The sequence below is a fragment of the Salarias fasciatus genome, unplaced genomic scaffold, assembly GCF_902148845.1.
Source record: "Salarias fasciatus unplaced genomic scaffold, fSalaFa1.1, whole genome shotgun sequence".
Lineage (NCBI taxonomy): Eukaryota > Metazoa > Chordata > Actinopteri > Blenniiformes > Blenniidae > Salarias > Salarias fasciatus.
In genome coordinates this window covers 79,468-105,415 of record NW_021941396.1, presented here as the reverse complement: position 1 = coordinate 105,415, position 25,948 = coordinate 79,468, and the positions used below count along the sequence as shown (strand labels likewise).

Sequence of the window (25,948 nt, the reverse complement as noted above, 5' to 3'; positions counted from 1 at the left end):
ACACACACACACACACACACACACACACACACACACAAACATTCTTACTGGAATGCACACAAGCACATCCACACAACAAGGAGACTTGTGTTGTCTGAGGACACAACTCAGCACGCCAAACAATAGTGGTCAAGTTCATGTGAGAGTTCAGCAAGTCTGCAATGAGGGGAGTGTGTGTGTGTGTGTGTGTGTGTGTGCGCAATAACCATCCTGAACAAAATGAAATAACACACTGTAACACACGAAATACATATTAATTTTATCAGCTGCTGTTCTTTTTTTACTTGTGAGCTTCATCTCAGTGTTTTTAATGTGTTCTATCTCATTGGTGGAGCCTGTTAGTCTCTCTCTCTCTCTCTCTCTCTCTCTCTCTCTCTCTCTCTCTCTCTCTCTCTCTCTCTCTCTCTGCGCGCATATTCTCCTTTCGACTTAGACAAAACTTACTTTTTTAACTTTCACAGTTTAACTCGGCTCGGCTCGGCTCGGCTCGCCTCGGGGGCAGCCAGGCCCTGCGGTCTGCTCGGGTCCAGGTGTGGCCAGCTGCGGGTCCGGTGTCTCCTCCGGGAGGGGCGGGGCGGAGACAGGAGGAGGAGGAGGAGGAGGAGGAGGAGGAGCGCGGCGATCCTTCAGTCTGTCGCAACTTTCTTCTTTGTTTCTCGCGCAAAGTTCTGATGGGCCCGAAAGACCCGCTCCGAGCCGGACCTGAACCCGGCGGGAGCGCGGACTAAAGCAGATTCCTGCAACTGGCTGGAGTCCGGGTTCTGGGTCGGGCCGATCCGGACCGGGACCAGGAGCACAGTCCGGATCAGGGTCCGGGTCATGGGTCTGTAGAGACTCGCGGGGTTTTCCCGCCAGCTGAGGAGTTCTGGTCCAGGATCGATCCGGGATGGCCGCGTTCCAGCTGCTGATGCTCGCGCTCTGGACTTTTGGACACGCCAAGAGCGCGTTCACGATGCGATCCTCTTACAGCCTGTATAGCGGCGGGAACGCGCAAGCTAACAGACAGCACGCCAACAGACACAGGTAAGATGACACGTGCACGGAAAGGATGAAGAGGAGGAGGAGAGGAGAAGGAAAGGAGAGGGAGGAGGAGGAAGAGGGGGAGCAGGAGAGGAGAAGGGGGGGGGGAGTGGAGGAGTGACCTCAACACAGATGTGATGAATGTTTTATTGTGAAAGAGTGAACCGGAAGAAGAGCAGCTGCTGGTTTGACTGGACAACATTATTTAAATATTTAAACCGGTTTGAAGACTCTCTCTCTGTCTGTCTGTCTCTCTCTCTATATATTTCTCTATTCTCTCTATTCTCTCTATTCTCAGTCTATTCTCTCTCTCTCTCACTATTCTCTCTATTCTCTCTATTATCGCTGTATCTTGCTCTATTTTCTCTATCTCTATTCTGTCTCTCTCTGTCTCATCTCTCTCTCAATTCAATTCAATTCAATTCAGAGAAGCTTTATTGGCATGACAAACACACATTCACATTGCCAAAGCGTTTATATATATATGAAGCACACAATATAACAGTTTAACACACTTCACTGAAGTGAAATGCCAGTCTGTGCAAATACTATAAAATAAGAATAAAAAATAAAAGAATAAGATCATATAGTCTCTCTTGTACTTTCTAGATGCTGAAAGTCCCAGTGTGCAGTCGGGGTGTAAAGTGTTCACAGTGATAGCTACTATTTTTATATACAGATGCAGGACCAGGTCCCTGTGCTGGACACAGCCTCATTCACAGGATGAGATGGTCTTGGTTCTGGTCCTGGTCCCGGTCTGTCCTCCTCCTCGGGTTCATGGAGGTTTCAGTTTTTCAGTCCGTCTCCTGTCGCAGCCGTGTTTCACACTGCTGTTCTTCCCCAGCAGGTCTGGCAGTCTGAGCATGTCAGGCCTGCTCTCAAAGTCAGTGTGTGTGTGTGTGTGTGTGTGTGTGTGTGTGTGTGTGTGATGAGAGGGCAGTAGGGGTCCCTGAGGTCCTGGTCCAGGACGCAGGCGGTCAGGAAGTGCAGCTTGGTCTCCACCTGACCCTGTGTGCAGTGGGAGACAGTCTGTCTTCTCAGGGGTCCAGGTTCGTCTGCCTCTCTCTCTCTCTCTCTCTCTCTCTCTCTCTCTTTCTCATCCCCCTGTCCCACTGGCCACTGAACCCCTTTAAACCCACTGGTACCCGGGTCCTCATGGCAGTGGGACAGGAGGTTAGACCCGGGTCCTCATGGCAGCAGGGTTTCCTCAGCATTTGACCCGGGTCCACTGACCCCGGTGGTGACTGGGCTTTAGTCGCTCGCCCCCGATGGGAGCCGGGCCGCTACGTTAGCATGCTAGCTGTCTGAGAACACAGCGTGAGATTTCCTTCAAGACAACCCAGCGTTGGCGAGCTAGCCAAACCGTGTCCATGGCTTCCCGGCTCCTGTCCATTGTTTACCTTGCCGTGCACCATCTGATGATGTCATCAACATGGGACATCATCAGCGCGGGAAAACGTACCATGCAGGTGGTTAGACCCGGGTCTACAGTGAGACAGGAGGGTAGACCCGGGTCTGCAGTGGGACAGGAGGGTAGACCCGGGTCTGCAGTGGGACAGGAGGGTAGACCCGGGTCTACAGTGAGACAGGAGGGTAGACCCGGGTCTACAGTGAGACAGGAGGGTAGACCCGGGTCTACAGTGAGACAGGAGGGTAGACCCGGGTCTGCAGTGGGACAGGAGGGTAGACCCGGGTCTACAGTGAGACAGGAGGGTAGACCCGGGTCTGCAGTGAGACAGGAGGGTAGACCCGGGTCTGCAGTGAGACAGTGAGACAGGAGGGTAGACCCGGGTCTGCATTGAGACAGGAGGGTAGACCCGGGTCTACAGTGAGACAGTGAGACAGGAGGGTAGACCCGGGTCTGCATTGAGACAGGAGGGTAGACCCGGGTCTACAGTGAGACAGTGAGACAGGAGGGTAGACCCGGGTCTGCAGTGGGACAGGAGGGTAGACCCGGGTCTGCAGTGAGACAGTGAGACAGGAGGGTAGACCCGGGTCTGCATTGAGACAGGAGGGTAGACCCGGGTCTGCAGTGAGACAGGAGGGTAGACCCGGGTCTACAGTGAGACAGGAGGGTAGACCCGGGTCTGCAGTGGGACAGGAGGGTAGACCCGGGTCTACAGTGAGACAGGAGGGTAGACCCGGGTCTACAGTGAGACAGGAGGGTAGACCCGGGTCTGCAGTGAGACAGGAGGGTAGACCCGGGTCTACAGTGAGACAGTGAGACAGGAGGGTAGACCCGGGTCTGCATTGAGACAGGAGGGTAGACCCGGGTCTACAGTGAGACAGGAGGGTAGACCCGGGTCTGCAGTGGGACAGGAGTGTAGACCCGGGTCTGCAGTGAGACAGTGAGACAGGAGGGTAGACCCGGGTCTGCATTGAGACAGGAGGGTAGACCCGGGTCTGCAGTGAGACAGGAGGGTAGACCCGGGTCTGCAGTGGGACAGGAGGGTAGACCTGGGTCTGCAGTGATACAGTGAGACAGGAGGGTAGACCCGGGTCTGCATTGAGACAGGAGGGTAGACCCGGGTCTGCATTGAGACAGGAGGGTAGACCCGGGTCTGCAGTGAGACAGGAGGGTAGACCCGGGTCTGCATTGAGACAGTGAGACAGGAGGGTAGACCCGGGTCTACAGTGAGACAGTGAGACAGGAGGGTAGACCCGGGTCTGCAGTGAGACAGGAGGGTAGACCCGGGTCTGCATTGAGACAGGAGGGTAGACCCGGGTCTGCAGTGAGACAGGAGGGTAGACCCGGGTCTGCAGTGGGACAGGAGGGTAGACCCGGGTCTGCAGTGATACAGTGAGACAGGAGGGTAGACCCGGGTCTGCATTGAGACAGGAGGGTAGACCCGGGTCTGCATTGAGACAGGAGGGTAGACCCGGGTCTGCAGTGAGACAGGAGGGTAGACCCGGGTCTGCATTGAGACAGTGAGACAGGAGGGTAGACCCGGGTCTGCATTGAGACAGTGAGACAGGAGGGTAGACCCGGGTCTGCAGTGAGACAGTGAGACAGGAGGGTAGACCCGGGTCTGCAGTGAGACAGGAGGGTAGACCCGGGTCTGCAGTGAGACAGGAGGGTAGACCCGGGTCTGCAGTGAGACAATGAGACAGGAGGGTAGACCCGGGTCTGCAGTGAGACAGGAGGGTAGACCCGGGTCTGCAGTGAGACAGTGAGACAGGAGGCAGCTGCCGACTTTTAGCCCATTTCAGTGGGATGGGGGCGTACCCCCCCTCACCGTCACTGATGTCACTCAACAGGAAATGAGACGTTTAGGCGTCTGTTCACTATTTTGGAGATGACATCATAGCTGCTGCACGGCCAATAGGAGGAGGCCGAGGGTGTGTGTGTGTGTGCATGTGTGTGTGTGGGCGTGGGTCAGCATGTGCACGTCTTCAATTGTCTTAAAAATCCTGAGTTCACATAAATCCATAAGTTTGGAGTAGACAGTCCCGGGAGAGAAGACAGTCCTGCTTCTGCGGTTCGGGTCAGTTGGTTCCGGTCCGGACCTCTGGAGAACCAGAACCGCTGGGTTCTGTATGGAGTGAAATTAATGCCAAAACCTCACCAACACAAAAAATGTGTTTTATTCACAGCCAATGATTCACAAACAAACTCAGTGTGTTTTGCAAAGCAAAATGTCGTTCACAACTAATGCACTGAGGTTTGTTCATCAAAAAAAGGTTCCACAAATTAAAAAAATATATAACTGCTCTTACATTAAAATATCTTTCAAGATTAATTATTTTTTTCAGAGTACAAAAAACAATTCTGCAGGTTGGAGAAACAATTGTCTCCCCGCATCACGTGACTTTTGGCAGTAATTTTGCACCTTCCTGATTCGCATCCGCAGAACTTAGGATTTATTCACAGCTGCCAGTGTGTAATTTGCAGGCCACAACAGGAGGTGGTGCTGTTGATGCCGTTTAACGCGTAGCACCATCCACCATGGCCAGGACCACAGAGTCAGTCAGTCGCCCCAGAACAACGCGCCCTGAGCAGCCAGCAGCTGAGTTTGTGGTCATTGTTGATGAAAAATGAAATGATCTTCCGTGGGTTCATGTCATTTATATACTTTTTTAATTTGTGGAACGTTTTTTTGATGAACAAACCGAAGTGCATTAGTTGTGAACGACATTTTGCTTTGCAAAACACACTGAGTTTGTTTGTGAATCACTGGCTGTGAATAAAACATGTTTTGTGTTGGTGAGGTTTTGGCATTAATTTCACTCCATAGTTGTGATCGACCCACATGCCTGTCAAGATCGTCACCACGGCACACACACAGCAAGTCCCTCAGCTCAGTGGAGTGCTGCTCCTGCCTCTGGCCTTCTCAGGGGTCAGAGGTCATATAGGTATGATCAGACTGATCTTTCATCAGTCTGCATGTTCTGAAAATATGGAGTGACTGTAATGCCAGCAGTGACAGGTGTGTGTGTGTTTGCATGAGGGTGTGTGTGTGGTTCATGTTATCAGACCTGAAGTTAATTCTGCCGTCCAAACTGATAAACACACACACACATACACACACACACATACACACACATACACACACAGGCACAAAGTAAAATTTCATCTGGAATTTTCTAGATATTATTCAAATCAAACTGCCGGCAGGCACAAAGAAATGAACCAGTAAAAGCCTGCGGGCATTTCCAGCAGACCGAAGCCCTGCAGGGCCAGACGCTGTCAGTAGACAGCCTCAGAGTCCACGTGTGTCCTGCTTCTGCTGTGAGGCCGGTCTGAGAGACAGGCCGGGACCTGAGGGACCTGAGGGTCCTGAGGGTCCTGGAGGGTCCTGGAGGGTCCTGAGGGTCCTGGAGGGTCCTGAGGGTCCTGAGGGTCCTGAGGGTCCTGAGGGTCCTGGAGGGTCCTGAGGGTCCTGGAGGGTCCTGGAGGGTCCTGGAGGGTCCTGGAGGGTCCTGAGGGTCCTGGAGGGTCCTGGAGGGTCCTGGAGGGTCCTGGAGGGTCCTGAGGGTCCTGAGGGTCCTGAGGGTCCTGGAGGGTCCTGGAGGGTCCTGAGGGTCCTGAGGGTTCTGGACGGTCCTGAGGGTCCTGAGGGTTCTGGAGGGTCCTGAGGGTCCTGGAGGGTCCTGGAGGGTCTTGGAGGGTCCTGAGGGTCCTGGAGGGTCCTGGAGGGTCCTGAGGGTCCTGGAGGGTCCTGAGGGTCCTGAGGGTCCTGAGGGTCCTGGAGGGTCCTGGAGGGTCCTGAGGGTCCTGAGGGTCCTGGAGGGTCCTGGAGGGTCCTGGAGGGTCCTGGAGGGTCCTGAGGGTCCTGGAGGGTCCTGAGGGTCCTGGAGGTTCCTGAGGGTCCTGAGGGTCCTGGAGGGTCCTGGAGGGTCCTGAGGGTCCTGGAGGGTCCTGAGGGTCCTGAGGGTTCTGGACGGTCCTGAGGGTCCTGAGGGTTCTGGAGGGTCCTGAGGGTCCTGAGGGTCCTGAGGGTCCTGAGGGTTCTGGAAGGTCCTGGAGGGTCCTGGAGGGTCCTGAGGGTCCTGGAGGGTCCTGGAGGGTCCTGGAGGGTCCTGGAGGGTCCTGAGGGTCCTGGAGGGTCCTGGAGGGTCCTGGAGGGTCCTGGAGGGTCCTGAGGGTCCTGGAGGGTCCTGGAGGGTCCTGAGGGTCCTGGAGGGTCCTGAGGGTCCTGGAGGGTCCTGGAGGGTCCTGGAGGGTCCTGAGGGTCCTGGAGGGTCCTGGAGGGTCCTGGAGGGTCCTGAGGGTCCTGGAGGGTCCTGGAGGGTCCTGGAGGGTCCTGAGGGTCCTGAGGGTCCTGAGGGTCCTGGAGGGTCCTGGAGGGTCCTGGAGGGTCCTGAGGGTCCTGGAGGGTCCTGGAGGGTCCTGGAGGGTCCTGAGGGTCCTGGAGGGTCCTGAGGGTCCTGGAGGGTCCTGAGGGTCCTGGAGGGTCCTGGAGGGTCCTGGAGGGTCCTGAGGGTCCTGGAGGGTCCTGAGGGTCCAGAGGGTCCAGAGGGTTCTGGAAGGTCCTGGAGGGTCCTGGAGGGTCCTGGAGGGTCCTGGAGGGTCCTGAGGGTCCTGAGGGTCCTGGAGGGTCCTGGAGGGTCCTGAGGGTCCTGGAGGGTCCGGAGGGTCCTGAGGGTTCTGGACGGTCCTGAGGGTCCTGAGGGTTCTGGAGGGTCCTGAGGGTCCTGGAGGGTCCTGGAGGGTCCTGGAGGGTCCTGGAGGGTCCTGAGGGTCCTGGAGGGTCCTGAGGGTCCTGAGGGTCCTGGAGGGTCCTGAGGGTCCTGGAGGGTCCTGAGGGTCCTGAGGGTCCTGGAGGGTCCTGAGGGTCCTGGAGGGTCCTGAGGGTCCTGGAGGGTCCTGGAGGGTCCTGAGGGTCCTGGAGGGTCCTGAGGGTCCTGAGGGTCCTGAGGGTCCTGGAGGGTCCTGGAGGGTCCTGAGGGTCCTGGAGGGTCCTGAGGGTCCTGAGGGTTCTGGACGGTCCTGAGGGTCCTGAGGGTTCTGGAGGGTCCTGAGGGTCCTGGAGGGTCCTGAGGGTCCTGGAGGGTCCTGAGGGTCCAGAGGGTCCTGAGGGTCCTGGAGGGTCCTGAGGGTCCTGAGGGTCCTGGAGGGTCCTGGAGGGTCCTGAGGGTCCTGGAGGGTCCTGGAGGGTCCTGAGGGTCCTGAGGGTCCTGAGGGTCCTGGAGGGTCCTGGAGGGTCCTGAGGGTCCTGAGGGTCCTGGAGGGTCCTGGAGGGTCCTGGAGGGTCCTGGAGGGTCCTGAGGGTCCTGGAGGGTCCTGGAGGGTCCTGAGGGTCCTGGAGGGTCCTGAGGGTCCTGAGGGTCCTGGAGGGTCCTGAGGGTCCTGAGGGTTCTGGACGGTCCTGAGGGTCCTGAGGGTTCTGGAGGGTCCTGGAGGGTCCTGGAGGGTCCTGGAGGGTCCTGGAGGGTCCTGAGGGTCCTGAGGGTCCTGGAGGGTCCTGAGGGTCCTGAGGGTCCTGAGGGTCCTGGAGGGTCCTGAGGGTCCTGGAGGGTCCTGGAGGGTCCTGGAGGGTCCTGGAGGGTCCTGGAGGGTCCTGAGGGTCCTGGAGGGTCCTGAGGGTCCTGAGGGTCCTGAGGGTCCTGGAGGGTCCTGAGGGTCCTGAGGGTCCTGAGGGTCCTGGAGGGTCCTGGAGGGTCCTGAGGGTCCTGGAGGGTCCTGAGGGTCCTGAGGGTTCTGGACGGTCCTGAGGGTCCTGAGGGTTCTGGAGGGTCCTGAGGGTCCTGGAGGGTCCTGAGGGTCCTGGAGGGTCCTGAGGGTCCAGAGGGTCCTGAGGGTCCTGGAGGGTCCTGAGGGTCCTGAGGGTCCTGGAGGGTCCTGGAGGGTCCTGAGGGTCCTGGAGGGTCCTGGAGGGTCCTGAGGGTCCTGAGGGTCCTGAGGGTCCTGGAGGGTCCTGGAGGGTCCTGAGGGTCCTGAGGGTCCTGGAGGGTCCTGGAGGGTCCTGGAGGGTCCTGGAGGGTCCTGAGGGTCCTGGAGGGTCCTGGAGGGTCCTGAGGGTCCTGGAGGGTCCTGAGGGTCCTGAGGGTCCTGGAGGGTCCTGAGGGTCCTGAGGGTTCTGGACGGTCCTGAGGGTCCTGAGGGTTCTGGAGGGTCCTGGAGGGTCCTGGAGGGTCCTGGAGGGTCCTGGAGGGTCCTGAGGGTCCTGAGGGTCCTGGAGGGTCCTGAGGGTCCTGAGGGTCCTGAGGGTCCTGGAGGGTCCTGAGGGTCCTGGAGGGTCCTGAGGGTCCTGGAGGGTCCTGGAGGGTCCTGGAGGGTCCTGGAGGGTCCTGGAGGGTCCTGAGGGTCCTGGAGGGTCCTGAGGGTCCTGAGGGTCCTGAGGGTCCTGGAGGGTCCTGGAGGGTCCTGAGGGTCCTGGAGGGTCCTGAGGGTCCTGAGGGTGACTGTGACTGTATCGTACCAACACACAACAACAACTGGAATGTTTTTTAACAACACGGAGCTCCTGAAAACAAATGTCCACGGAGTGTCTGCGTTTGAGGGACACAGAGAATGTCCCTCGACGTCCCCCTGGTGGCCTGGCGGCGACGGGACACAGCTGCTGAGGTCTGACGTCGTCCCGGCTGTGGTGTGGTCCTCCTCGCTCTGGACGGACGACAGAGACTCGTCTCTGACTGAAGACAGCTGCATGGTGGACAGACTGCTGCGGTGGTCTGTGCTGTCCTATACAGACCACCGCGGGACAACCAGGACTTCACTGAGGACTCGTCAGGTCTTCTTGTGTCTCCGAGGACTGGTTAATACAGGATTTTAACTGAGGGACATTTTATTGTGGTGTGTGTGGTGTCCACCTCAGCCCATGGCTGGAGACTCCCTGGAGCTGATGGACGCTTTTCAGTGGACACTACTTGTCTCTGTCCCAACACCAGCGCACGGACACACTGTGGACCTTCTGCTGACTGACGGTCTTCCTGTGGACAGTGTTGTATTAGAGAAGCAGGATTTCCTGGTCCTGGTCCTGGTCCTGGTCCTGGAGAGGAAGCTGCTGGTCCTGATATCACATCTGACACTGGTTAAACTCTACTGGAGGACTAGTTAAGTCTAACTTCTCAGTTATTTTCTGTTAGCAGGAAGAAAACACCCCCCCCCCCCCCCCCCCCCCCACTCTCCGCCGCAGCCATAAATAACAGCATTAGTCTATAAAACTGTTCTCGGCTCACCTCTGCATAACGTCCTTGTTAATGTTAAAGAAAACAAAGAAGAAAGAGATATAGCTCAACTTACAAGAGAGACTTTATTAACATTGTTTAGTCTGTAAAACAAAAGACTTTAAGTGCATCAATTTGCCTGAAATTCAAAAAATAATAATAATATCCTTGTTTAAACTGTGAACATTTTGACAGACTTATTGCACCATTTGCTGCTGGAAAATAAAACTAAACAAAATCAATAAATAATAACAAATTCAAATTCACTTCAGCAACATGAACTCAGGAGCACAATATGTAAAACACTTTAACTTACAAAACAAACAAAACAAAACAAAATGAAGAAGCCAGGACTAATGGCTGGAATGAGCAGGTTCTGCAGAGCACAGCCTCAGAGGAGGTTTGAACTGCAGCTCTCAGCTCCTGCTCAGTGATCAGCTGGGACCTGGACCTGGTCTTCAGTGCAGGATCCTGCAGCTCTCAGCTCCTGCTCAGTGATCAGCTGGGACCTGGACCTGGTCTTCAGTGCAGGATCCTGCAGCTCTCAGCTCCTGCTCAGTGATCAGCTGGGACCTGGACCTGGTCTTCAGTGCAGGATCCTGCAGCTCTCAGCTCCTGCTCAGTGATCAGCTGGGACCTGGACCTGGTCTTCAGTGCAGGATCCTGCAGCTCTCAGCTCCTGCTCAGTGATCAGCTGGGACCTGGACCTGGTCTTCAGTGCAGCAGCAGCAGAGAAGCCAGACTCACAGAGGTACGATGCTGCAAAAGGAAGCTGAAAGCCCACAGACCTCTAGCCTCGGGAACCAGCCCCGCCCACTCCACATCCACATTTGGATTTAGTAGCTGGGGGGTCTGGGGACGAGCCAATACAAACTCCGTGCAGGGGGCGTCGGTTACTCCTCTGACTGACAGCGCACTTCAGCCAATCAGCGCTTCAAAACAAATACGTCATCAAAATACGTTAGCTTCGAGTTAGCTTTAGCTCTTTAGCTCTCGCTTCTCCACACGCAAACACAGGTGAAAACGTCTTTTCCTGTTAGAAACTCTCCAGGCGCAGACCCTTCAGACTCTGGCTCTGCTTGATTGTTGTAATTCTTGGTATTTTGGCTGTAACTTTACTTATTACAGCTTTCAGACGATGGTTAAAGTCCGTAATCTCCGCTACGCTCGGTGATGACGTCACTTCCGGTTTAGCCGCCGGAATTCTGGAATCTGGAATCTGGAAGAGTCCAGAAACTCAAACCCTCCTCCTGTCCCTGGACCTGGTCCAGACCCTGTCCCTCCTCCTGTCCCTGGACCTGGTCCAGATCCTGTCCCTCCTCCTGTCCCTGGACTTGGTCCAGACCCTGTCTCTCCTCCTGTCCCCAGACCCGGTCCAGACCCCGTCCCTCCTCCTGTCCCCAGACCCAGTCCAGACCCCGTCCCTCCTCCTGTCCCCAGACCCAGTCCAGACCCCGTCCCTCCTCCTGTCCCCAGACCCAGTCCAGACCCCATCCCTCCTCCTGTCCCCAGACCCAGTCCAGACCCCGTCCCTCCTCCTCTCCCCAGACCCAGTCCAGACCACAGACCCGATCCAGACCCTGTCCCTCCTCCTGTCCACAGACCCGGTCCAGACCCTGTCCCTCCTCCTGTCCACAGACCCGGTCTAGACCCCGTCCCTCCTCCTGTCCACAGACCCAGTCCAGACCACAGACCCGATCCAGACCCCGTCCCTCCTCCTGTCCACAGACCCAGTCCAGACCACAGACCCGATCCAGACCCCGTCCCTCCTCCTGTCCACAGACCCAGTCCAGACCCTGTCCCTCCTCCTGTCCACAGACCCGGTCTAGACCCCGTCCCTCCTCCTGTCCCCAGACCCGGTCCAGACCACAGACCCGATCCAGACCCCGTCCCTCCTCCTGTCCACAGACCCGGTCCAGACCCCGTCCCTCCTCCTGTCCACAGACCCGGTCCAGACCACAGACCCGATCCAGACCCCGTCCCTCCTCCTGTCCACAGACCCAGTCCAGACCCCGTCCCTCCTCCTGTCCACAGACCCGGTCCAGACCCCGTCCCTCCTCCTGTCCACACCCCGTCCCTCCTCCTGTCCACAGACCCGGTCCAGACCCCATCCCTCCTCCTGTCCACAGACCCGGTCCAGACCCCGTCTCTCCTCCTGTCCACAGACCCGGTCCAGACCCCGTCCCTCCTCCTGTCCACAGACCCGGTCCAGACCACAGACCCGATCCAGACCCCGTCCCTCCTCGTGTCCACAGACCCGGTCCAGACCACAGACCCGATCCAGACCCCGTCCCTCCTCCTGTCCACAGACCCGGTCCAGACCACAGACCCGATCCAGACCCCGTCCCTCCTCCTGTCCACAGACCCGGTCTAGACCCCGTCCCTCCTCCTGTCCACAGACCCGGTCCAGACCCCGTCCCTCCTCCTGTCCACAGACCCGGTCCAGACCCCATCCCTCCTCCTGTCCACAGACCCGGTCCAGACCCCGTCCCTCCTCCTGTCCACAGACCCGGTCCAGACCCCATCCCTCCTCCTGTCCACAGACCCAGTCCAGACCCCGTCCCTCCTCCTGTCCACAGACCCGGTCCAGACCCCGTCCCTCCTCCTGTCCACAGACCCGGTCCAGACCCCGTCCCTCCTCCTGTCCACAGATCCGGTCCAGACCCCGTCCCTCCCCCTTTCCACAGACCCGGTCTAGACCCCGTCCCTCCTCCTGTCCACAGATCCGGTCCAGACCCCATCCCTCCTCCTGTCCACAGACCCAGTCCAGACCCCGTCCCTCCTCCTGTCCACAGACCCGGTCCAGACCCCGTCCCTCCTCCTGTCCACAGACCCGGTCCAGACCCCGTCCCTCCTCCTGTCCCCAGACCCAGTCCAGACCCCGTCCCTCCTCCTGTCCACAGACCCGGTCTAGACCCCGTCCCTCCTCCTGTCCACAGACCCGGTCCAGACCACAGACCCGATCCAGACCCCGTCCCTCCTCCTGTCCACAGACCCGGTCTAGACCACAGACCCGATCCAGACCCCGTCCCTCCTCCTGTCCACAGACCCGGTCCAGACCACAGACCCGATCCAGACCCCGTCCCTCCTCCTGTCTATTTTGCTTTGGATTAGTTTTATGTGTGTAAATTGTGTGTGTGTGTGTGTGTGTGTGTGTGTGTGTGTGTGTGTGTGTGTGTGTGTGTTTGTGTGTTGCACAGGAACTGGTGTGCGTTTGTGGTCACAAAAACGGTGAGCTGTGTCGTGGAGGACGGAGTGGAAACATTTGTGAAACCTGAGTATCATCCCTGCAGCTGGGGAAGCACACAGTGCAGCCGGGGGCTGGTGTGAGTACACACACACACACACACACACACACACACACATACACACACACACACTAACCTTTCGGTCCCTCAGGTATCGAACGTACATGCGGCCACGTTATAAAATCACCTACAAGATGGTGACGGAGATGGAGTGGAGGTGTTGCCATGGTTACAGTGGTGAAGACTGTCTCAGAGCCGGACCACAGACCTCCACCTCAGGACTCCAGCCAGGGTCCAGAGGAGGAGGAGGAGGAGCCAACAGTGAGTCTCCAATCATTCAGCTCTTTCTAGATATTTCCTCAGAAGCAGGAAGTGAGTTACTTCAACAAGGAAGTGGTGGCCGTGCCGTTTTACAGAAACAGGAAGTGAGTTACTTTAACCAGGAAGTGGGCATGGTGTTATACAGAAGCAGGAAGTGAGCTACATGAAACAGGAAGTCTTAATTTCAATTATTACTTGACAAACAGTACAAACAAACATTTAGACAGACACACACCATTCACACATGTTATCACATTTAGAAGTATCAACTCTACCACCAGGGGGGAAATTATGAAACAAGAATAACAACATTCATAGGAAAATAGATAAACAACAACAAGCAAAGGAAACACCAGAACTAATGCAGAACTTCTCTATTAAAGCCAGAATCTTTACAACCTTTAAGTTTTCAATGTAAGCGATGCATTTTATGTAAAGTGGTTCAGCTAATAATAATGCTGGGGAGATTCCACATCCACAAAATGAAATGGGCTGAGAAGAAACCAAACTGGTACATCAAACAGGAAGTGAGCCCTTGGGTGTTTTACAGAAAGAGGAAGTGACACCATTAGAGAATGAAGAAAACATAGTTACAGGAAACAGAAATTTCTGGATAAAACGTCATCTATTGATCTGTCCGTCCGTCCGTCCGTCCGTCCGCCCGTCCGTCTATATTTCTGTCTGTTGAAAGCTGAAAATCCAACATTTAAAAAAATGAAGGATTTTTCTCTCAATTCTGTTAAATTTTAAGCACAACAGATAACTATTATCTCCCATGTCCTTGTCCATGTAACTTTCAAATTTCTCATATCCTTTATGTCCTTTATGTCTCTCGTGTCCCCTTCATGTCTCTGGTGTCTCTCATGTCCTTCACGTCTGTGTCTGTTGCCCTTCCAGGACGATCAGAGAATGATCAGATGAGGCAGATGGAGGAGAAGATCCAGAGTCTGAACCGGAACCTTCAGGACCTTCAATCCGTCCTGAACACATTGACTGAACGTGTCCAGGAGGACACTGTCAAACCTGGACTCGGCGGCTCAGGGACGGCTAGAAGCCCAAATCCAGCAGACGCTGCCCAGCCAGAGATCAAGGAGACCATCCACAGCATTCAGACCAAGCTGGACCAGCTGGACAACCGCACACAGGTGAGCCTGTCCCTCATCTTACTGTGTGTCTCCACAGGTCAGACAGACGACAGTTGGAAAGGGACCGTAGACCTTCAGTCCTCACCACTTTCAACTAGTCCCCTTTTCCCACTGAAACTAGCTAACAACCGCAACCGACTCCTTTCCCTCCGCCTGCAGACCCGGGCCTATCTGCCTGCAGGCGAGCTGCGTTTTGACACACTGATGGTGTCCCACATTGATGACATCATCAGCGTAACGGAGCACCACCAGCTCAACAGTGGAGCACTGTCCCCGTTACCTGTGGACAAATCTGCTCTTCCCCCCAGATCAGGAGAATCTCTCTGGTTTCCTGTCCTGCCAGTGCTGGGCCGTCCTGAAGGGAATCTCCCACTGTGTCCAGAAATGACAACTAGCGCGCTAATGTAGCCACGCTAATGTAGCCGCGCTAACATAGCCACGCTAACGTAGCCACACTAATGTAGCTGAATTAAGGTAACCACGCTAACGTAGCCGCGCTAATGTAGCCACGCTAACGTAGCCACGCTAATGTAGCCGCACTAAGGTAACCACGCTAACTTAGCCGCAGTAAGGTAGCCACGCTACCGTAGCAGCGCTAACATAGCCGCACTAAGGTAGCCACGCTAACGTAGCCACACTAAGGTAGCCACGCTACCATAGTCGTGCTAATGTAGCTGCACCAATGTAGCCACGCTAACGTGGCCACGCTAACATAGCCACGCTAACGTAGCCACGCTAACGTAGCCACGCCAACGTAGCCACGCCAACGTAGCCACGCCAACGTAGCCACGCTTATACTAACGTAACCACACTAACGCTAACGTTAGCTTGCTGAACCCACTAGCAGCCTGACTCCTCCTTACCGTAGCGTATCTGGATCTGGACCGTAGATCCATGGCCAGTTTCTGGCAGTACAAGCTCTGGTTGAACTTCACAACAACTGGTTGTTCTGTTGGACTATCGGAATGTCTGTTCAGTTCTGCTGGATCCCACTGGATCCTGCTGTATCCTGTTCACTGTTTCTGTTCTACTCTGTTCTTTTCTGTTCTAACGGGACGTCAGGAGGCGGAACGTCAGACGGTAGAACAGAGCAGAGTGGAACTCTGAGACTGATGTTCTCTACTGTTCTCCTGAAGGTTCACGATGAAAAGCTGGTGAGCATCAACAACCACCTGGAGAATGGGAAAGGAACCGAGCCGGGTGGAGCAGGAGGAGGACTGGATGGAGGGAGGCTGACCCTGCTGAAGGAGGAGATCCTGAAGGAGCTGGAGCGCCGCGTGTCTCTGTCCTGCTCCTCCTGCCAGGTGCTGTCGGTTCCTCTGCTCCTCCTGTCGGTTCCTCCTTAGTTCCTCCTCTGTCCCACCGTGGACGGTCTGGGTTCTGAAGGTTCTCTGTGGTTCTCCAGGCCGGTGTGGAGGACTTGCTGAGGCAGCAGCAGCAGGACCGGGACCGGATCCGAGCTCTGGAGAAGCAGCTGAACGATCTGGACTCCCGGACCCATCAGAACCTGGACGGGCTGCGGAGAGACGTGGGCCAGTCTCAGGACTGCTGCCGCGACGCCATTGACCTCCGGGGTCGCGTTGCAGATGCCGAGCGCAAAATCAGCTCCGCCTCCGAGGACCTGGACGTCCTGCGGGACCGCCTGGACCGGCGGCCGTGGGGAGCCGCCAGGGCGGACGGGGACGGGACCGGCACCGCCGGGGAGGACATCCACACCAACGGCGGCACCGGGACGAGCCCGGTCCTGGAGAACCGCCTGGAGGACCTGAGGAACCTGCTGCTGGACCGCTTCGAGGACCAGAACTTCAGGATCGCTGACGTGGAGCTGGAGGTGGAGCTGCTGAGGGACTCCGTCCGCCGACACAACTCCACCCTCACCGCCCTGGACGGCTCCGCCTCCAGCTCCGCCCACAGGCTGGACCAGTGCTGTGGGGGAGCAGGAGGAGGAGCAGGGGGAGGAGCAGGGGGAGGGGGACGAAGAGGAGGAGGAGAAGGAGGAGGAGGATGGGGAGGAAGAGGAGGAGCAGGAGAAGGAGGAGGAGGAGGGGGAGGAGGAAGAGGAGAAGGGGGAGGAGGAGGAGGAGGAGGGGGAGGAGTAAGAGGAGGAGGAGGAGGAGGAGGAGGGGGAGGAGTAAGAGGAGGAGGAGGAGGAAGAGCAGGGGAAGGAAGAGGAGGAGCAGGGGGAGGAGGAGGAAAGGAAGGAGGAGGAAAAGGAGGAGGAGGGGGAGGATGGGAAGGAAGAGGAGGAGAAAGAGCAGGAGAAGGAGGAGCAGGGGAAGGAAGAGGAGGGGAAGGAGGAGGAGGAGCAGGAGGAGCATCAGGAGGTGGAGGGGGGGACAGCCTGACGGAGAAGTCTCTGGAGTGGAGGGTGGTGGCCAACGAGGACCAGATCCGCCACTTCAGCACCCGACTCCAAGACCTGTCAGTGTCCGGAGACTCTCTCTACCACAAGGTGTGTGTGTGTGTGTGTGTGTGTGTGTGTGTGTGTGTGTGTGTGTGTGTGTTCATGGCGCAGTGCCCCTGGCGTGACCTCTGCCCTCTGGTCCAGGTGCTGGACCTCAGTGAGGACGTGGGTCAGATGCGGGCGGAGGTGTCTGGCCGGGGGGGGACGGAGGTGGAGCAGAACGGAGGACTGTGTGGAAAACTGGACATGGAGCTGCGCCGGCTGAAGAACCGGTCCCAGGAGGTCCTGGACCAGCTCCAGAGGGACGTGAGCCAGATCCGGGTCCGACTGGACTCCCAGTCCGACTGCACACACACCTGCTCCCGCCTGCAGGGGGAGCTCCACCTGCTACGACTCCACCTGCAGCGCTGCATGGGCCGGTGTGAGGACCAGCAGGCCACGCCCACAGGTCTTCCCCCAACCCCCCGACCCCCTGACCCCTGATCTCCCTGACCCCCGATTCCCCTAACCTCCCCAACCCCTGACCCCCTCGACCTCCCCGACCTCCTGACCCCCCCGACCCCCATCTTCATGCTGTTTGCTTTTATTTTGGTGTGTGAACTGATCATTACGTTTGTTACACAGCCTCCAGTGGTTCTGGTGGAACTGGTGGACCTGGTGGTTCTGATGGACCTGGTGGACCTGGTGGTTCTGATGGACCTGGTGGTTCTGGTGGACCCGGTGGTTCTGGTGGACCTGCCTCTGGTACGGGGCCCCAGAAGCCTCTGGACGGCCACAGTGTGCTGGGAGTCTCGGTCAGCAGCAGCCGGCTGGAGACGCTGCAGGCCGAGCTGACCGAGGTCCTCCTCACCTTCAGCTCCATCAACGACACCCTGAAGGGAATCGAACACACTGTCCACAAGCACGATAGCGTTCTCACCGACCTGGGTGAGTCTCTCACACACACACACACACACACACACACACACACACACACACAAACACACACACCAGCCACTCAGCCCAGGTCCTCCTCCAGGGAACACCAAAGACAAGATCATCTCTGAGCTGGACAAGATCCAGCAGGAGGTGATGGAGCACCAGGAGGACAGCCGGGACCGGATGGACCGGGCCGACCGGGACCTGCGCTGGCTGGAGCGCTCCCTGCTGGTGGAGACGGGCGAGTGCAGGAAGTCCGGGGACGGGCTGGAGAAGAGGCTGTCCAAGCTGGAGGGTGTGTGTGGCCGGCTGGACGGAGTGTCCGAGTCCGTCCTCAAGGTCCGAGAAGGTGGGCTGTCATTCAGGGTGTGTGTATGTGTGTGTGTGTGCATGTGCATGTGCGCGTGTGCGTGTGCATGTGCGTGTGTGTGTGTGTGTGTGTGTGCGTGTGTGCGCGTGTGCGTGTGCGTGTGTGTGTGCGTGTGTGTGCGTGTGTGTGCGTGTGTGTGTGTGTGTCCAGTGGAATCAGGCTGGAGTTGAACTGACGTTGTTGTGAACCAATAGAACCGGTCTTGGAGCCTTGGTCTTAGCCAATCAGAATAAGGGGTGGGTCAGTCTGTCCTACTGGACGGTGTCTTGTGACCGGCGTGTTGGAAGACATTGGACACGATCCCTGACTGGGAGGGGAATGTTTATTGAATGGACGGCTGAAGGTGAAGGTGTGATGCTGCGAGGGAATGCTTCATCTTGGGAATCCCCACTCGGTAAAAATGGGTTACAGAGGCCTCTAGGTGACAACAAAGGCAATGAGGCCCCTCTAGTTGGGCTAATTTGTGTTTCGGGCTACCTGGTAACTTAAAATCACCCTAAAGTAGCCTGTCTTTTGGGCAACCGCTGGTAACAATAGGCTGATTTCTGTGATGAGAGCCAATGGACTCTAGGTGGACCTTTCTTCAAATTTTTTGGTTGGCCACCTCCCTTGGGTTTCTGTACCTCCCCTGGCCCCGCCCACATCAATAAGGGCTACTTCTGCCTCACTTTGGGGAAGTTCCTGCCCAAAGTGTCTCGTTGGCCCCCGGGAGTGATCTCATGGCCCCGCCCACCTCAATAAGGGGCACCCCAGGTCATTTTGGGGAACTTTGTCCCAAAAGCTGCCATTGGCCTCGGGAGTGATGTCATGGCCCCGCCCACCTCATTAAGTGGCACCCCAGGTAATTTTGGGACACTTTGTCCCAAAATGCTCCAAAAGAACACAACGGGCCTGCAGGTGACTGCTCTCGGCCCCTGGGGTATGTACATGTGTTTCAAAGTGAACCACGGGTTATAGGTAATTTTGGGTTACTTTTTCCATTGAAAAAGTTGCCTTAAATGAAGGCTTCCTTTTCAGGTTACCTTTCAACCACAAAAAGTAGCCCTAAATGAAGAGGTCACTTTGCGTGCATGTGTTTGAAAGTGAACCAACGGTTATGGGTAAGTTTGGGCTACTTTTTCAAATAAGAAAGTAGCCTCAAATGAAGACAAGGTCGGTCGTCTCAAGACCCCCAAGGTGAAGGAGATACATTTGGGTTACTTTTCCCATTGAAAAGAAGCTGCCCAAAATGAATACTTCAATTTGGGCTCCTTTTCAAACTCAGTAAGTAGCCCAAACTGAAGAGGTCACTTAGTTGTTTGTCATTGCCGGAGACCCCCAGGCGACGGAGGCAAATTTGGGCTACTTTTCCCCTTAAAAAGTAGCCCCAAATGAAGACTTTCATCTTGGGCAACTTTTCAACCACAAGAAGCAGCCCAAACTGAAGGGGCACCCCAAATCATTTTGGGACACTTTGTCCCAAAGTGTCCTGTTGGCCCCCGGGAGTCAAGCCATGGCCCCAGGGCACCCCAGGTCAATTTGGGACAGTTTGTCCCAAACTCTCCCAAAATGAAACAAAGTGCCCCTTATGGAAGTGGGCGGGGCCACCACAACCGCTCGCAGAGTCAACGGGTGGCTTTCCAGGTGTTTCCGTCAAAAGTGTCCCAAAATGACCTGTGGTGCCCCTTACTGAGGTGGGCAGGGCCATGACATCACTCCCAGCTACTTTAGGAGCGTTTGGGATAAAGTTCCCCAAAATGATCTTGGGTTCCCCTAATTGAAGTGGGCCGCCATGACATCACTCCCGGGCGCCAACGGGAGCCTTTGGGGCGCTTTTGAGCCAAAGTGCCCCAAAATGACCTGTGGTGCCCCTTACTGAGGTGGGCAGGGCCATGACATCACTCCCAGCTACTTTAGAAGCGTTTGGGATAAAGTTCCCCAAAAATGATCTTGGGTTCCCCTAATTGAAGTGGGCCGCCATGACATCACTCCCGGGCGCCAACAGGAGCCTTTGGGGCGCTTTTGGGCCAAAGTGCCCCAAAATGAACTGGGGTGCCCCTTTTTGAGGTGGGCGGTGGGAGCCTGCACTCACAGCCAGTCTGCAGCCTCCATTTTCTCTCAGAGAAGACTGAAGACTGAGTCGACTGCCCATCCCCCACTCGAGTCCATTAAATGATTGACACTTCATTTTAGGATATCAACAAACTGACAAAGTGCCCCAAATTCACAGGGGGTGACCTTGACTACTTGGGAAGGTTGCACGATAGCGAGACCTGGCACACTAGTCGAGTGTGGGGTCATGATGCGCATCTAGCTGAAAGCTTTTGTGAACTAGGAGCAAAAAGAGACTCACGGCTTGACCTCTCAGCCAATTAGGGTTGACCTTTCGTACTTGGGAAGGTCAAAGGTGCACAACACCCAGTACAGTTGTTGCACGTGATGACACGATGTGCATACTCAGTTTTCAACCTTCTAGCTCAAAGTGTTTGTGAACTAAGAAAAAAAGGGATCGCTAAGCCAATTAGGGTTGACTTTTCATACTTGGGAAGGTCGTAGACACCCAGCACAATAGTCTCACATGACGACTCAACACGTATACTCAAATTTCAGCCTTCTAGCTCGAAGCGTTGTTGAAATATTAAAGGTAATTGGTGTTCCCTCCTTTTTCAGATTCAAATAGGGGGACTTTTTTTTTTTTCCCTTGTCCTGTTCGGCAGCTGGGGCGTTCAATATTGTATGACTGTAGCCTTTTACTGTCCGAACAGATTTTAGTGTTAGCAGCAGGACGAGACTGAATCTCCTCCTGCTGCTGCCTTTATTTAAAGCTGGCATGCCGGACAGGACCGGGATGGAAACGCTCAGAGAGCAAGGGACAGAAAGAGAGCAAGCTAAGGAGAGAGAGAACAGGAGGGGGGGGGCACAACCTACGAGGGGGTAACCAAAAGAAACCGGAATTTGGTCAGAAAACAATAATAATAATGAGTTCCGACTTCTGGCCGTCACATGTGCTGCAGGTAAGCCTCGTGCACATCTGTGAGAAATCTGAGCTCCGAGAGTTACACTGACGCCTGTCAGGCGCTATTTATAGCAACAGAGTGCAGCGGCGGTCTGCGATTTTTTCCAAAATGGCGACATTGACTGGGAAGCCAGAGCAGCGCAAACATTAAATTCTGCTTTTTGCTGGGAAAAAACAGCAGCAGAAACACTCAGCTTGTTGCAGCAAGCCTACAAGGATGATGCTCTGGGGAAGACTCAGGTCCATGAGTGGTCCGGGGGTTTGAGAAGGGCCAGATGTCGGCGCGTCAGGTCCGCTCAGCCGTGAAAACAATGCTGAGCTACTTTTCCACTGTCCAGGGTCTCGTCCACAGCGAGTCTGTCCCTCCAGGTCAGACTGTAAATCAGGACTACTACATGGAAGTCCTCAGACGGCTCCGTGAGGATGTGAGGAGGAAGCAGAGCGTCGTGGCGGAGTGGAGCCGGTTGATCCACCACCACAGAGCGCCAGCGGACATGGCGCTGCGCCTCACGCAGTTTCTGGAGAAGAATGAGATGAATCTCCTCTCCCATCCACCTGATTCTCCAGATGAAGCCTCGAGTGACTTTGTCTTGTTCCCCAAGTTGAAGAAAGAGCTGAAGGGACAGCGGTTTGCAGATGTGGAGGAGGGGACAGAAAAATCGAAGCCGGGAAAAAATGGCGTAATTACGCGCGGGTCTGATGACACATTCGTGAAGTGGGAGACACGGCTGGAGCGCTGCATTAATGCGGATGGAGATTATTATTAGGGATCGAGCCCTCCGGGCATGGTGGCCTGCGGCCACCATGCCCGGAGGGCAAGGTCTCTATTGTTATTCGTTCGTTTATTGTCGTCGTCGTCGTCGTCGTCGTCGTTCTCTATTATTATACTAATGCCCAAATAAACGCCAATTTGACCCCCTAAACATGCACAAAAACTCACCAAATTTGGCACGCACATCATGACTGGTGAAAAATTTTATTAAATCCAAAAAAGAACACCATCGGCTCTCTAGCGCCACCTATATCCCAAAAAACGTCTAAAACAGTCGCTACGGCCCAAAGGAATGTCGTAGAGAGATCAAACCAACACTCATGCGTTCGTCTCATCAAGATCTACATTTCACATGCTGACACCCCTGACCTAAATCCAACAGGAAGTCCACAATTTCCCTTTCAAAGTAAAATTTTGCTCAAAATCACTCCCTACGAAAAAATTATCTCCTCCGAGACTGTTTGTCGTACAGCCATAAGAGTCACGTGACATGATAGAGGAGAAATTTCTCTACAAAAGTTGTGAACAACTTTATCAAAAATCTGACGGTGTTGATTTTATTAGCGTTCAAAGTCGGAAGTCTGAAATCCTGCCTTGCTCCGGCCCTCATCCGTTATAATGGGAAAAAAGGAAGAAAAGTCGCCTTTTTTCAGCACCTCGAACAACTGTCGAGTGTGGCTAAACCGTGAATTATATCAACAAACCGAGCACACGTGAAGCGTCACCAGTTTCTCCCAAACAAGATGATGTGACATAAGTGGGGAAAATATCATGTTAAAAGTACGTTTTCACAGGTATTAAAAGGTGTGCGCTCTGCATTTTTTTTGCTCTCAGTTATAATGGAGCTGGATAGGGAAAAATCTCGCGCTTCTCACAAACTGAGGCCTCTACGGTCCAAACTAAAAGTCTGACTGCTCTGAAAGCCTCACCAACTGAAAGACAACTAATTTTCCTATCAAACGTGATATTTTTTGTTCAGTTTTGCCACACAGGAAAAGGAACAAGGAGCAGTTGTTTCCCAAACAGAAACTTTAATTTTCTGCTCTCTCCACTCTAACGGACATGACCATGTATGGGCATACAGTGCAGTTACACAGCTGACAGCAGCTGTCAATCAAACTCTGACACTCAGTGCCTTCATTCAGTGACTGTCAAATCCGTGGTTCTTGTGCTGGACCGTCCAACGGACTGTCCTCAACATTGTCCTAGGCTTTACTTCTTATTGTCTCATGCTAGCTGTTGCCAAAGCTGTCCGTCCCTGGGAGAGGGATCCCTCCATACTGGGGTTCTCCCCAAGATTTCTTCTTCTCCCACTGGGTTTCTGGAGTTTTTTCTTGCCGGATGTGAGGGTCTAAGGCGGTGGTTGCTTCGTTCTGTCTCGTTACTGTAAATATTGACATATTACCATTATGCTTATTCACTGTTTTTACTTTTACCGACCAATGTAACATCTTGAAGCCTCTGAGGCAGCTGTTGTTGTGATACTGGGCTGTACAAAAATAAATTGATTGATTGATTGATTGATTGAAAAGCAGATGGGAGAAGCTAACAGCTCCATATAAGTGGATGGGAGATGCTAACAACTCAATGTTCGTGGATGGGACATGCTAACAGCTCCCATGTTAGTCGATGACAGATGCTAACAGCTACATGCTGGTGGACGGGAGATGCTAACAACTCCATGTTAGTGGATGACAGATGCTAACAGCTACATGTTAGTGGACGGGACATGCTAACAACTCCATGTTAGTGGATGACAGATGCTAACAGGTACATGTTGGTGGATGGGAGATGCTAACAACTCCATGTTAGTGGATGACAGTTGCTAACAGCTACATGTTAGTGGACGGGACATGCTAACAACTCCATGTTAGTGGATGACAGATGCTAACAGATACATGTTAGTGAATGGGAGATGCTAACAGCTCCGTGTTAGTCAATGACAGATGCTAACAGCTACATGTTAGTGGATGGGAGATGCTAACAACTCCATGTTAGTCGATGACAAATGCTAACAGCTACATGTTAGTGGATGGGACATGCTAAAAACTTGCATGTTAGTGGGTGGATGTCTCAGTCGTGGGCCGGCGGGGAGGCTCGGTCCCAACCAATGCCCCTTGCGGCTTTAATTTTGAAGGCGACAGTGATGTTTTATTTTGAAATGTCAGAAATAAAAAGTTACAGTCCAATTCCGGATTGTTTTGGGTACACCCTCGTATGTACACATTCACGTTGCAAAACAGTGTTGTCGACGCACTACACGCAACCAAGAACAATCCCAAACCCCAATCTAGACAACAAAAAAACAGAGCCGACAACCAACACAAGAACTGACAGAACCAAACATATACATCCAAAACAAAGGTTCTTTTCCAAAGACCAGAGAGGTATTTTGTTGTTTACCTGACGGTTTCGGCAGCTGTCAGCTGTCTTCTTCAGAGTGTTGTCACGTGATGTTGTTGTGACGTATCTTGTCAGCTGATTTATACAGGTTTTGGCGCTATTCTCCCACTAGTGGAAGCGGGAGAACAGCGCCATCTGCAGTCCGACTTCTTGAGTACAGCATCCCAGGTGTGTGAAAGCAGAAAGGCCCCCTCATCCTGGTTCACCGTCTCGGGGGCACGTTTCCGAATTTCAACAGCCTCTTCTGTTCCGATGACTCTCGCTCCGTCCCAATCCATAATGTGATTTTCTCTTTTGCAATGATCTGAAATGGCCGACTTGAGTTGTTCCTGTTCAGCTTTTCTTTTTGTTGCTCGTGTTAGTGCTGTTGTGGTTTCTTTCTCACATTCTGTCTTGTGTTCCTTTTTTCGTGTGCTGAAAGTCCTCCCTGTCTCTCCAATGTATGTTTTGTTACATAACTTACATGGGATTTCGTAGATAATATTGCATTTTTGTTCCGGTTGTATTCTGTCTTTGGGGTGTACAAGTATTTGTCTGAGTTTTCTATATGGTTTTACTGGAGTATTGATGTTATGTTTTTTCATTGCTCTTTGTACTTTCTCTGTGACGCCCCTGATGTATGGGAGGATTACCATCGTGTTGCTCTCCATCCGTTCTCTGTTGTTTTCTTTTGGCTTGGGTCTCTTTTTCTTCTCCTGAACCTGCCTTCTTCCTTTTTGTATTGCCCAGTTGGGGTATCCACATTGTTTGAGCGCTTGGATGATGTGTTGTTCTTCTTTTCTCCTGTCCTCCTCGTCTGTGATTATATTAGCCTGGTCAAAAGGTGTTCTTATTACAGAAAGTTTGTGCGCTGTGGGGTGTTCAGATGTCCATAAGAGATATTGATCGGTGTGCGTTGGTTTCCTGTAAATGTTTATTTTAATGCTGCCGTCCTCTTTGTGCGAAATGTTGATATCCAGAAAATTTATTGCATGGTTCTCTTCTTCCTCGTGTGTGAACTGTATTTTTCCAGTGGTGTCGATTGTGTTGAGATGTTTTGTTAATTCTTGTGTGTGTCCTTTTTTTATTTTCTCCAGGATGTCGTCCACGTACCTCTTCCACATAGTAAGTCCACATTGAGCTGGTGCAGTGTTGATGGCCTTCTCCTCCAGATCCTCCATGAAAAACCCACTCATGATGGCTGAGAGGGGGTCCCCCATGGCGAAACCCTCTTTTTGTCTGTAAATGTTTTGTTTATACTGGAAATATGTTGACGTGGAGACAAAATGTAAAAGCCGGGTTATGTCCTCTACTGTCACATTGGTGCGTTTCTTGAGTGTTTTGTCCGTCCTGAGTCTGTTTTCCACTATGTGCAGGGTCACGTGTATGGGGGTCTTTGTGAAGAGGGATATGGCGTCATGCGAGATGAGGATTTCATCTGGATGTACTTGGATGTTCTTAAGTTCTTCTGCCAGTTGTCTTGAGTTTTTGCAATGTTGTTTCGATTGTCCAAGCAATGGTTTAATTAAATCCACCAGTGCTTTTGACAAGTTGTAGGTAACTGATCCTATGCTGTCCACCATGGGCCTCAGGGGGGCATCCTTTTTGTGGATTTTAGGTGTGCCATATATACGTGGAGTGATATTGGCTGTTGGTATGAGGTGGTTGTATGTGTCTTTGTCTATTTTTTCCTCTGCTAACAGTGGTTTGAGTAGAGCTTTGACAGCCTTCTTTTTTTCCTCTGTTGGATCCTTTCTCATTAT

The 25,948-nt window shown here is 54.1% G+C and overlaps 1 protein-coding gene across 1 annotated transcript in view; it reads left to right on the top strand.

The window, feature by feature from the left end:
* Positions 1–622: 622 nt before the first annotated feature.
* Positions 623–25,948, top strand: part of LOC115385642 (EMILIN-1-like) — a 73,514-nt gene continuing 48,188 nt past the window's right edge. The window contains exons 1-10 of the mRNA XM_030087710.1: positions 623–1,023; positions 12,831–12,956; positions 13,030–13,199; positions 14,097–14,344; positions 15,481–15,648; positions 15,750–16,280; positions 16,590–16,796; positions 16,893–17,196; positions 17,373–17,675; positions 17,767–18,015. Of these exons, the coding sequence (XP_029943570.1) occupies positions 887–1,023; positions 12,831–12,956; positions 13,030–13,199; positions 14,097–14,344; positions 15,481–15,648; positions 15,750–16,280; positions 16,590–16,796; positions 16,893–17,196; positions 17,373–17,675; positions 17,767–18,015 (2,443 nt within the window). The 5' untranslated portion in view covers positions 623–886. The remainder of the gene's footprint in view (positions 1,024–12,830; positions 12,957–13,029; positions 13,200–14,096; positions 14,345–15,480; positions 15,649–15,749; positions 16,281–16,589; positions 16,797–16,892; positions 17,197–17,372; positions 17,676–17,766; positions 18,016–25,948) is intronic.